The sequence below is a fragment of the Eretmochelys imbricata genome, chromosome 13, assembly GCF_965152235.1.
Source record: "Eretmochelys imbricata isolate rEreImb1 chromosome 13, rEreImb1.hap1, whole genome shotgun sequence".
Lineage (NCBI taxonomy): Eukaryota > Metazoa > Chordata > Testudines > Cheloniidae > Eretmochelys > Eretmochelys imbricata.
In genome coordinates this window covers 10,444,186-10,456,914 of record NC_135584.1, presented here as the reverse complement: position 1 = coordinate 10,456,914, position 12,729 = coordinate 10,444,186, and the positions used below count along the sequence as shown (strand labels likewise).

The window sequence follows — 12,729 nt, the reverse complement described above, 5'->3', positions numbered from 1 at the left end:
ATAATCATGCAGACCAGCCCCAGGCAATCAGACTCAAAAGAGAAATAACCACATTATATCTAACATAATTAAAATATTAACTGCAGATCCAAAAATGTGCTGAATGCTTCAGAAAATGGTTGGAGAGTTGGCAAGCCCGGGCAGCTTGCTGGCTGCAGGATCTGGCTGATATTTAGATGTGCGTGCCACTTCAGTAATCGCTGCAGCATGTGGGAACTGCTTACATTCTGTGCAGTAGTCTTCTTATCTCCCAAATAGCCAACCCACAAAAAAGAAAAAAAGGATTTGAGTAAAGATGAACTCTGAGTGGTTTCACATGGTTCTTATTGCCAGGAAGACCATTCCCTTGATATGACTTCAGGACATCTGTCTTACATTGTTTCCATTTTTATTTTTCTCCTTCTCAGTCGGACGGTGCAAAACCTGAGAACTGCATACAGTAAGAAAATATTAGGCAATTAAATCAGTTTCCTTAGAACTGTATGTGCCTTGTTACAAATTTTTATATCAATAAAGTTAGAAGACATACCAAAGTCTGCAGTGGAGGATTGGTCTTACCCGCCCTAAAATTAGTCTTCCCTTTCCAGCCTTCATCCTCTGTGTCCATATTTCAGGGAGTTTTAACTTAAATTTAAAGGACTAAATCTTGAGTCTGGATAAGCGGTGCCCAGTACAGGACCTGAGGGAAGATGCCACCTTTATACCCCCCATTCCTGGTGGACAGGCAGGCTCCAGTGCAACCCCAGCATAATTTTGAGCAGTCTCAAGGCTGCTCTAAATTATGTCAGCTGGAATGGCCTCCTAGGGGCTGCTACATTTTCCCATAAAAGAAAATAAACAATGGAGTTAACTCTCTGCCCTCCCTGCATTGTCAAAGTTTCCTCAAATCCAAGGCAAAGTCAAGCTCACAGTACAGACTTCCCTGTCTCAGTTTGTTCTTCTCTTGCTCCTGTTGCTCATCAGTCCTCATCTCCTGCCCTTTTTTGGACCAAGCTCTCCAATTCCATTTCACTACTGCACCTTTGCCTTTGCCAGTGCAAGCTGTTTTTTGACAGCAGCCCTCTATATAACTATTGTCTATAACTTTGCTTTTACTTCCCCCCACTAAGCATACTTATTTCTTCTAATTATTCTTCAAAATTAAAATGAACTGAAACTCACCCCATGTGCTGAGCTAAGAACCAGACAATAAGACATAGTTATCAAGTTAACTCAATTCAATACCCTTTGGAGACCTCAAGGTGGTAGAGTGGATGCCTCATTACCCCATCCAAGCTTAACACTTTGTCAAACATAGAACACCTCTTCTTTTCCTTCCTTGCTAGACCCACCTCCTGCTTCTTCATTAGAGAAATATAAGTGGGGTCTGAACACTGGAACTGTTCCTTCTGGCTACCATTAATTAAAACGCCCAAGAGTAACAGGCAAGAGTAAATAGGGACATTGCAAATAACTTTGGAGGAACACCATCAACTGCACAACTCCTAATAGCTACTGGTGCCTCTGACAGTCTTTGTAAACTCCTCTGCTGTCGGCTTTGAAGACAATCCCAGGGGAGTAAGTAAACTTTGCTAGAGATGCACCGAATTTGGGATGAGGTTTATTTCCTAGGCATGCCTTGATTTCCCGGTTTCAGACAAAGATGCTACAGTGATGTTAAGCTAGAGTTGGTCAATGAAACATGTGAGCGATGCTTAAACTACTTTGCAGATGTCTAAATCCTGAATGAAATGTAGTGGGGTGAGCAACCTGTCAAGACATCCTCTAAAATCAGCTGGCTCATCTAATCACCACTTACATGTTTGAAAAACTCCCAGGACAATGGGAATTGCTTAAGCAGCAGTGCATAAGAATGTAGGCAAGCACAGGGATAGCTTGTTGGAGATTGCCCTGACCCCCACAGTAGCTTCCATTCTACCACTGGGGATCTGATTTGCAGCCTTAGGAATGAGAGAGACTAATTTCATAAATGTTCACGTTCCCATTACAATGGCTGTCATGAGGAAGGACGAAATGCCATTTTCTGCTGCATCTGTTATAGCTTTAAAATAATCATAATAGCAGATCTGCGGTGTGTCATTTTCTGTTATCATTGCTGTCTCAATAATAAGGAAAAGTTGCAATGCCTCACAGTTTCATTTTCAGCATACTTCTTATTTTCAAATATATAATTGGGAAAAAAAAACACAACCCAGGAGATTCCTGCATTCTAGTGGCAGTTAAAAGGTTGCCATTCTGCAGTTCCCCTCAGGTGCTATGCCCCATTGCTGTTTCCTGGTCTTCATTCAGCATATACTTCCAGACTGAAATTCACAAAGTCTATCTTTTCTAGACAACATAAGAATGGCCATACTGGGTCAGACCAAAGGTCCATCCAGTCCAGTATCCTGTCCGACAGTGGCCAGTGCCAGGTGCCCCAGAAAGAATGAATAGAACACGTAATCATCAAGTGATCCATTCCCTGTTGCATCCATTGTTCAGTTCTGCTAACTAATGTGACAAAGTATTTAACTTTTCTCTGTTTAATAGTTCATCAGTAATATCAATATTTAATACCAATATTTTCTAAATTAAATGAAAGGAGAATGACTTCTTCCCCCCACTGTGTTTAATATTTTTTTCAAAATTATTTCCTGTTTTCTTGGAAATCCCCACCTTTACACTAAGATTTATGTATTTGCACCCTGTCAATTTAAAAAAAAACAACCCATTAAAATACCATATTTAGTTTTCTTCTCCACTATTCACAAAACAAATTATTGTCATTTTAGTTTCCAGGGGCCAATGGCTCAGAAATGTTTATATACTCATTGCTCCACACTGCTCATTTAAATTGTAATGGATTGTTGAAAAAGATATGCAAATCGTTTTATAATTTTCACTCTCATGACATGGCTGGGTGACGGATAGAAGCATCACTCTTGGGAATTAGTGTATGGGTGTCCAAAAACATATCTCAACAGTGTCATCAATATCCTTGTTTATGGAGCTGTGCTATCTTTCATGGTAATGGCTGGCAGAAGCCTGTCATTATTCAGTCTTTATTGTTCCATGCGAAGCTTGGCTATAAACAAAATGAACAGTCATGTGAAGACAAAATATTGAAAATGTCTGAACCAGTTGTCCACCTGAAGCATTACCTGTGTGCTTCTGTGGTTTTGCTGGATGAAATGCCTTCGAATTTTCCCATCTTCCCCAATTTCCTTAAGGAACATATCAGTGTAATAGCTGTTTGTGGTTTTGCTTAAGTACTACATACCAAACAATCTATCCTCATACATAAATTCTGAGCCAGTTCATAGAAATAGATGTGTTCTATAGTAGTTATGTGATGACAGTTCATTTTCAGGAGACTATTTTATTAATTAATTATTACTATTATTATTATTTGCATTAGCATTGCACCTAGGAGCCCCACCCATTGTGCTAGGCGCTGTACAAACGCAGAGCACAAAGACAGTCCCTCCCTGTGGTTTGAGCACAGAATTGGAAACCAGGAAGTCCCCTCCTGGGAGCTCATCCTAGCTATGTCACTAACTTCCTCTCTGACTTTCAGCAAGCCTCTTAGACTTAAATATTCCAAAATGGCCAATAGTTTTAGGTGCTTAACTTGACACCACGTGGGCCTGATTCACACAAAAGTGCTGCATACCTAGCATGCCTGCTGAAGTCATTAGGGGCTGCAGCTGCTCAGCACCTGTGAAAGTCAGTCCCAAGGTGTCTCACGTTGGGCACCCAAAAATCAGTGGTCACTTGTACAAATATCTCTTTTCACCTTTCTGTGCCTCGATTTCCACACTGGTAGAATGGAACTAATACTCACCTACCACACAGGCGTGGCGTAAATTAATCAGTTTTTATAAACCACTTTAAAGCTGGAAAGAGCTGTGTAAGTGTTAGGTGTTGCTGCAACAGTTATTATTACTGTCTACCGGCCTCGAGTACATATGTGGCCTTCATTACACTAGCATTTGAGCACTTATTCCACACAATACCCCACGTGAGGTAGAGAAGTGCGATCATCTCCAGAGGTAACAAGCACAGAGAGACAGTGACTTGCCCAATGTCACACTGGAAACGTGACAGAGCAGGGAACTGAACCTCTGTCTCGTATGTTACGGGCTAGTGACCCCACCCCTGGGCCATCCTTACTAACTCAGCCTGTGACTAACAATTCTTGTGGGTTGTTAGCACAAGGCTCCTTCCTTTCATTTCACTTCCAGTTTGATCCCTTCATAGGCCAAGGCAGAAAGTGAGCTCCCAAGTCCAACATTACATTTAAAGCTACAACGTCCCCCTCTCTCACACAGGGCCACATTCATCTGGTGCTTTTGTTGGAGTAAGAGTCTGGCAGAGGATTCTCTCATTGAGGAAGCATGAGATAGTCTGTTGTGGAGGGAATGGGAGTTACAAAGCCAACACCGCCCTTGGGCTGGGGGAGGGCTGTAGGGAATCATGCCAAAAAGTGAGCATCACTGGTCAAGATGGGAGCATGGTCAGGGCAGACTGGGAATGCACAAATTCTCCTCCACCGGAGCTCAAACTCCATGGACCTAGCCCCCAATGGACTCCTTGAGGGAGGCTGCAATAGAGTCATTCAGATACCAGGTGCTTGGAGTCAGTGGTGATGAGTGAGATACAAAGCCAAGAAAGGTCCCCCCGGCAGTACAAAAAGCCTTGCCGGCACATACCTCCCTGCTCAGCATCCATGGATCTGGTCCCCCTACTTTAAGGGCTCCAATGACTTCATTTCCATGTCTTGCACTACATTGCTTGGTGACTAAACCGAATGCTCTTTTAGCTGGAATAACCACCATACTTTCCCCGCCCCCGCCGCCTTACTAAGCCTCTTCTGAAATACTTGGTCTTATTTTCTTTTAACGAGCAGCTTTGTTCTGTTTTTGCCTCTCAGATGAGATGGAGCAGTCCCCTGCAATGCATTCTGAATATCTGGTCTCAGGGATTAGAACGCCGCCTGTGAGAAGGAACAGCAAGCTGGCAACATTGGGCAGGATCTTCAAACCATGGAAGTGGAGGAAAAAGAAAAACGAAAAACTAAAGCAAACGTCAGCAGGTATGGGACGAGCAACAGCTTGATTCAGTGCAAGGCAAAGTCCATCCTGTGAAGAAAAATGAGCAGAGTTTGCCGAAGTAGGGCAGGTTATTGATGAGCTGTTTCTAAATGGAAGTGTAAGAATCTGGCCTGTCATAGATTTCAGACATTTTAAGGTCAGAAGGAACCATTATGATTTGACCTCTTGGCCACAAAATTTCAAAGACCAGGATTTCTACCAATCCAGTCAGCAAAGAGCAAAATCTAAAGCTCGATTTATCAGGTTGTCCGCCGTCTCACCTTCCCATTTTTGCCCTTCACTGCTCTTTGTAAGGGATGAAGATGCCTCAGCATTATCTGGGGCTGCTAATTTAAAGGCCAGACTGTGATACCTTATGTTGAATAGTACCTTAGATATGAATAGTGCCATTGAAGTCAGAGGACCACTCGTGGAGTAAGGTGCTACTGAAAATGAGGGAGGGTATCAAAGTCTAGCCCTTCTGGTAAAGCCGAGTGTAGGAGGGATTTCATTACTATTCCTTCCAATCTACTTAAAATCCCAAGAAAGGCTAAAAGAACATTCCATGACTACTTGGAATTAGCTCCTCATCCATGTGTCTCAAAGTAATTACCAGCTGAGGGGCTCTTAGTGGCCTTTGTGCAATAAGTCAATGGTATCAATCCAGGTCTTAGTGGGGACCTTAGGATGGGTGTCTACAGTGCCAAAAAAGAAAAAGAAAAAAAAGAAGCCACAACTTCATAACTGATCCCTGTGTTGGCACTTAGCAGAGAGGTGATGGACTGACATGAATTCAGGTATTTCCAAGAGATACATTCTCCAGGTCAGGGTTAATGCACATCAGAGGGACAGTGTAAGGCAGCTTGCACTGCAATAGCTCTGTGGCTATATGGTGGTGCTAATCTGGCCCCTTGCATTCAGAATAAAAACAAGAATACTAGGTCAAATACTGAGAAAAATGGATTAATCAGATAAATTACTTAACAAAAATATTAAAATGCATTAAATAATGACTCTGAGTAATAGTATATGACCAGCTCTACTTCCTATAGCTTAGTGACATCTCCCAAAGCTTCCCATCTAAACAGTAGCCATACACCACATAATTGAGGTTTCTGGTTGCTGGTGGTGATTTTTTCAATTTTCTAAACATGTATTTTTGTACATGTATATTGTATTTAATCTTATTTTTAAATTCTTGGTTTTGGGCAGGGAATTTTTATCAGGAACTCTAAACATAGCATATTATTCAACTGTATTAGTCACCAGTGACAGACATAATGGAAAATGAATGTTATGATCAGAAAGAGAAAACACAGTTATCCTGTTTCAGCCAAAGCAAAACACCCAGAGCATCTTTTGACCCAGACACCCTTAGTTTATTACCAACAGGGCATAGGAATTAATCCTAGCAATTCTTGATACAACTAATTCAGTAAATTCAGTGGCAGTCAAACTACTACAGGGTGTCTTCTCTGTACCGTGCAAACTTAAATGAAGTTTGCAGTCATCATTTCACTCCTCAGGAACTTTCTCTGCATGAGAACAGTTGCTAGAAACATGGCTCCATATATTGTTCTGACTTTTTGGGGAGGTCACGCTAACATTATGGAAAACGACAAGAGGGAGCTACTCTGACTGGTAGGGCTGGACTCTTAACCAGAACACTCTACAGAATGTAGACATTCCTTCCTGAAAGTGTCAGCCACTGTGTTAAAGATGTGCCCAGCAGACCACAGTGTGAGGGAGAGCGTCTGCGCTCTTGAATCTCTGAAGACACCCCCAGAGTACAGCACTCAGAAACAAGAGTCACTTGTCTTTTCCTGAGATTCTAAGGAGTGACTCCTTGTACCTGTGCATGGGCTGATGCAAACTGACTGGGCACATGGGTGCTCTGTGGGGATCATGTAAGAAGGAACACACTCTGCAAGGCTGCTCTATACGTGCTACTGCACCATCGAAAGTATAGTACCTACCACATGATGTACATCCCTGCTCCTTGGTAGCAATGACTGCTGCATCTTGGTAGCCTTGAATCCACTTGCCAGCCTTTGACTCATCCTCTGACATACCTTTCTACTCTAAGACATGGGGATCCTCTTCTCTGTGGACTTGGGAGCATGAATCCCTGGTGTGAAATGTTGCACACTCCCCGTGTGGGCTCCCAGCATCTCTCTTCCCACACTGTGCATAGCAGAACCATTCTAGTTCCATTGCATGAGGGCTCTACTTCTTCTTGCCCCTGACCATGAAAGCTAGAGTGCTATCAGGAGAGAGTACACAGTGATATTGCCACCATTCTCAACACCATGCAGCTGCATTTCTCTGGTGGTTTGATAACTCACAGTGTTTCCTTTTCTAGATTTAAATCAGATTCACTCTTCTCTTAAACTTGGCAAATTCCTCTGATACACAGAAGGGGTTCATTCACAGAATGGAAGGTAGTTAGAGATGTAAGAAAAAGGAAGAGAGAGATTGGAAACCCCCTTTTTTCATTCTGTGAATGGAATTAGCTGGTGATTTACTAGACAAATTCCTACGCAAGGAGGACACATAAAGGCCTAGCCTTGTGGATGAAGATCAAGCAGGTGCAATAATATATTCAATAAATAATACAAAATACATGGTTTAAGAGAGGCACACATTGGTTAGTGGGCAAGAAAGCCTGGTGGGGATGGTTTCATTGTCTTCCCCCTGCAAATCAGTCACACACATTAACTTTTTTTTTCTACTGCCTTGTACAGAGAGGTCTGAATCCAAACCAGGACCTGAACATCTCCTGAACTTGGGGAAAGTTTAGACTGAAAACCAGATAGCTGGGACCTACGTGTAATGGGTCCAATCAAAGACCCAGTCTGCAACACCCTTGAACTTTGGATCTGGATATGAACATGATTGTTCAGACCCCTTTTGGAAACTTTGATCTTTTCAGTATCCTGCACCTTGGCTAGCATTACTACCACTGGTCTAGCAATGAAAACACACTGAACTGGCCTCTAAAACTCCAACTGTGTAGTCCTCCTCTGGTCAGCTCACTACGTGTGGGACTAGAGAACCCACCTGTTGCAGCCTTCATATTGAGTTGTCTTATGTGTCTACTTCCATCCATTGTTTGCTGATTTTCTATGTTATTCTATCATTTTTGCAGTGTTAGAGAAGAAGATTACTGCAAGGCCAGGTCGGGATGAACTCATTAAGAAAGGTCTTCTGGAGATGATGGAACAAGGCAAGTAAAACCTATCTTTGTTTTTTATTGTTGTCCTTCACATGAGGGCTGGAAACACGTGACAGCAAGAAATGATAAGAACCCACAGTCGGGAAAAAAAACAAAAAAACAGTGACTAGTTTGAACAATCATTGGATCAGTTTCATACCTGGAGTCACTCAACATATCCAGTTGGTTTATGGTGTAACTCCATCTTGGGTGCCATTCCACTGTCAGGAGATTTACACAGGACATGAATTCAACCATATTTTTTGCAACTGCCATAAACCCTTCTACTCAGATTGCCAAGAAACTCAGTAAAGCTTATATGAATGTGAACTCAGCTATACAGAAGTATTCAGTAATGAAGCTAGCAAGTACAATCCATGAATTCAGATCTCATAAAATGATATTAATCCATATTTTCTGCTGTCTTTCTGGTAAACCAAGTTTAGTACAAGGTGTCTTCTAATTACATGAGTTCTTCATTCCTACAGAAGAGAGAGGCATTTAGTACTGTTATTTTTAAAAGCTTACCTGAATACATAACAAGTGTGAAGCAATGACTGAATGCAAGATTATAACTTGCCATACATATGCAGGAAGGTTTGTGATTCTGTATGTTACTCGTCTAAGGCCCCCAAACAGATGCTTCTAAATGAACAAAAGACCTGTTCCTGAAAGAGTTTAGCATTCTTCCAGGTTTGGTGTGTTCCCAGCATCACAGACCCAACTTCTGACAGCAATTTTTTTTCTAAAGATAGCTTAAAAAAAAAAAAAAGAAAAAGCCTTTCCCCCTTGAGGCTGAGAACTTTGTAACAGATGGTGTTATGAGGGAAGAGGGGCCGGCTGAGTCAGTCCAATTGGAGAGGTGGAATATTTTATTGAAACTAATAGGAGCAATAATTATATTGCCTCATTTAAAACAAAATTCCAAATCTATAAATAACCCTCATAATGACAGTTGATGAGGCTGTGATGGAGAGTAACTGAACAGAAAGTGAGCATTTTAAACAGAGAAGCCTGTCATAACTGCAGAAAAGCTATATGTATGTATCTTAAGTACAAGCTATAAACCTACATGGCCAACTTATTTTAAAACAGAAGTTTTTCATATTTTTGGCTGTTAAATATGATGAGTTTTTCATTGAACTCTTTTGCTCTTTATTCTAGACCAATATTTGGTCTGGTAGCATATTGGTACTACTAGATAGATAAATCTAAGTCTGAGAGCTTCTCTACATGGTGCTTTACGGGGCTCTGATTTCTAAAGCACACTAACATATTGCGCATTAATTGTTCCATGTAGACTCCACAGGTGTGCACGAAAGATTCCCTAGCGCGCTTTCATGTAGTACTGAGCACTTTCATATAGTACGTTAAAGTGCAGCAGCACAATTGACCAATTAACGTGCAACACGTTAGTGCACTTTCAAAATTACACTCCTGTGCAGCGCACTACCCCACCGCATAACCAAGCCCTGAGAAATGTATGTGGACACACACACACACGGACACACACATATGTAGTGTGTGTGTGTCTATCTAGTAGACTTCTCAGGACTTGTCTCCATGGTTTTCAGTGATCTCTGAATTTGAAGACATGGGTAGTTTTGGGTTTTTAAGAGAGCAGTACAGACAAGTGATATAGAGCACATCAAAGCCAATTTTAGCAGTAGGATTGGATCAGCTTTTCACCTGGTTGAATAGGGGCTATGTATTAAAATAATTTTAGCAAAAAACAGATAAGCTTAGTTTAATAAACAGCGACCAATGGGAATAGGGTTTTTAAAAGGTCAGTTGGAAATGGACTGGCTGGGTATTTCCCCCCCCATACACTCCCCCTTTTTTTAAAAAAAAACTTCTCTATGTTACAGTTACATGGAGTCTATAAAACCATCAGGCAAATTTACAATGCCACACAGGTGTCTAGACAGGAGTGTGTGAGTTATGGGCAACCAAAGGACAATATAATATGCTCCATGTTATTTCCTTCCAAAGACAATGGATGTTTTGAATCTCAGAGGCTATTTTATGGCTTTATTAACATATGCAGTTTATTAACTGCTGTTAAAAATTGACCAGAATCTCTTTTAATAACTGATGAGAAGCCTACTCAGACGACGATAATGCTGTGGCAGCAGCATTCTAATCTTTTCAGTCAATCCTTTTTTTAATGGACACTCACAGCAATAAACTGCAATTGTCAGAGCAGCAGCATTGTGCTGAGCACACCACAATAAATGTCTAAATCCCTTGTTTCTCTTTTGGACTCTGCTCTCCTGCTGAGCATCTGGGGAGGGATTCATGAAGGTATTTAGGTGCCTATCCCCGCACCCCGGTACCTGCTGACATCGGTAAAATAATCCAACAGTGAGAGATGGAGATCAAGTCTGAGAAACCTGCTAACCTGCCGTCACCGCTTTACAGCAGCAGGGACACACTCCATCCGTACAGGGTGCCCCTCTGCTAACTCACATACTGCACTACACCAGGCTGCAGAAACTGAGCAGCATCCCTAACAGGGCCATTCGGGCCAGCTCTGGGTAAGGTCCGGAGCAGGAGCTGCTTCAATGCAAGAGCAGCCCAGGGAGGAACTATCCATCAAAGCCTCTGCCTGCCTTGCTCTGCAGACAGGTGGTAAGTTACCACCTGCCTTCTCAAAGTGAAGTTTACTGTCGTCCTACTTCTGGCCACGGCCAAAGCCCACTTACGCTTAGTAGGGAATAGCCAGCAAGCATCCCCTGCTCACCCCTGTCCCAGGGCTGGTGCCACAATGTGAGCAGTATCACTCCCCTTTCCTCCCCGGCGTGGCTGAGTCCAGGCTGGGGACAATGTAGCCCAATGGGCACGACTGGAAATGATGCAGCAGCTTTCATTAACCATAGGTTGCTGTCTCCTGTTAACTCTGCCCGACCTGTGCCACTTCTGAGGATTTCCTTCATCACTGGGGGACACACATCACCCCAGGGCTTCTAGAGTGGCAGGAGCAAGTTAATGATAAGGTTGTTCCTTGACTGCATTGCACAGTAATGGGCTGATTATTCCAGCATGGAAGAGCATTGCTTCTTCCCGAGATCACTTTCCGTGGCATTCTGGTGGTGTAGATTCTCTCATGTTTTCCTCATCCATGAGTATAAAGTTACCCTCTTTCCCCCCACCCTTGCTCAAAAATCTATGGGGTCAGTATCACTCCTGCAAATCAATGCACTTGCTTCCAGCTCCAGCCACATCTCTACAGTGCTCTAAGGATGTGGTGTCCACCTCTGACCAGGGACCTCATAGTTCTCAGTCTTAGACACTCCTCATTAGAAGGTCATTGACAGGGCTGTCTTATTTCATGAGTCATTACAGTTTCCTTAGGCAATGATTTAAAGGAGCTAACATTCTGTCTCAGTATCTTTATTATTGTGGTGCAGCCTTTGGTGGCTTGCCAAAGCAGCAGCTATCTCTTGGAGAACACAGGGCACTTACAAAGCAGAGCCACCCATTCTGCTCCTGGGAAACATTCATGGAGTTTTTCCCTTTTCGCTGTGAAGCGTAGAGTTGATCAAATGTAAAATGTTTTATAGCACATGGAAGAAAAGCTCTGTCTTACAAATAGTGCAGACAGCTGTTAACGTGCCAGTGATTCTGTATAGGCTGGCTTCACGATCAGCTGAAACATAGGCAATGAACTCCCCCCCCCCCCTTTCCTTGTATCATAGCAACTGTGCTACTGCAGGGGCTATTTTAAGAACAGTAACTTTTCACCAAACCTGATTATGAGGCAGATTGGATGAGATCAGCCTATAAAAATATTGCATTAGCTCTGCAGCATTTGTAGGCTGACTTCTGATACCCTCACTCAAATGAGCAGAAACGTACTCTGCAAATGGTCTCGATATTAAAAAATAAAAAGCGGTCTGTGACTGTTAACGCCTGTTTAAGAAACTTGTAATGAAATCATTCCAAGGAGAAGACAGCCTTGTCATGAACTTCTAATGAGGTGCGTCTAGGACTGAGAAATGTAAGTTATCTGGTGAGAGGTGGACAGTGCACATACACATCATTGGAGAGAGCTGGCCCAAGCTGGAAGTAATTGCTTGATTTGCAATGGTAGTGTTGAGCCTGTACTTGCTGAGAGAGGATCAGGGAAGCGAGAGACAGCATAGTTTGTATTCCCACTGAGGAATGTTCCCTGCATTGGAAAATACTTAGGAAGCTAAAAAGGTGTCCGAGTGCTTACAGCTGTTGGGATTATTGGCAGAGGACCTCACTCCTCAGTGGGAGAGTATCAGAATCTGGCCCTATGTCAAGAGAGGTTTGGATTTCAGTTGTGCCCAAATATTGAATCCAACATTTTGAAAGGTGGGTGTCTAAAATGGGGCCCCTACATGCACGCTGAGGCACCCAGATATCGGTGGCCAGTGCAGAGCACCTGCAAGGCCTGCTGGATGTCATTGGGAGCTG

General features: G+C 42.6%; 1 protein-coding gene across 1 annotated transcript in view; it reads left to right on the top strand.

Annotated features, from left to right (window-relative positions):
• PHACTR3 (phosphatase and actin regulator 3) overlaps window positions 1–12,729 on the top strand; it is a 163,495-nt gene that overhangs the window by 79,837 nt on the left and 70,929 nt on the right. The window contains exons 2-3 of the mRNA XM_077832492.1: window positions 4,913–5,074; window positions 8,221–8,298. Of these exons, the coding sequence (XP_077688618.1) occupies window positions 4,913–5,074; window positions 8,221–8,298 (240 nt within the window). The remainder of the gene's footprint in view (window positions 1–4,912; window positions 5,075–8,220; window positions 8,299–12,729) is intronic.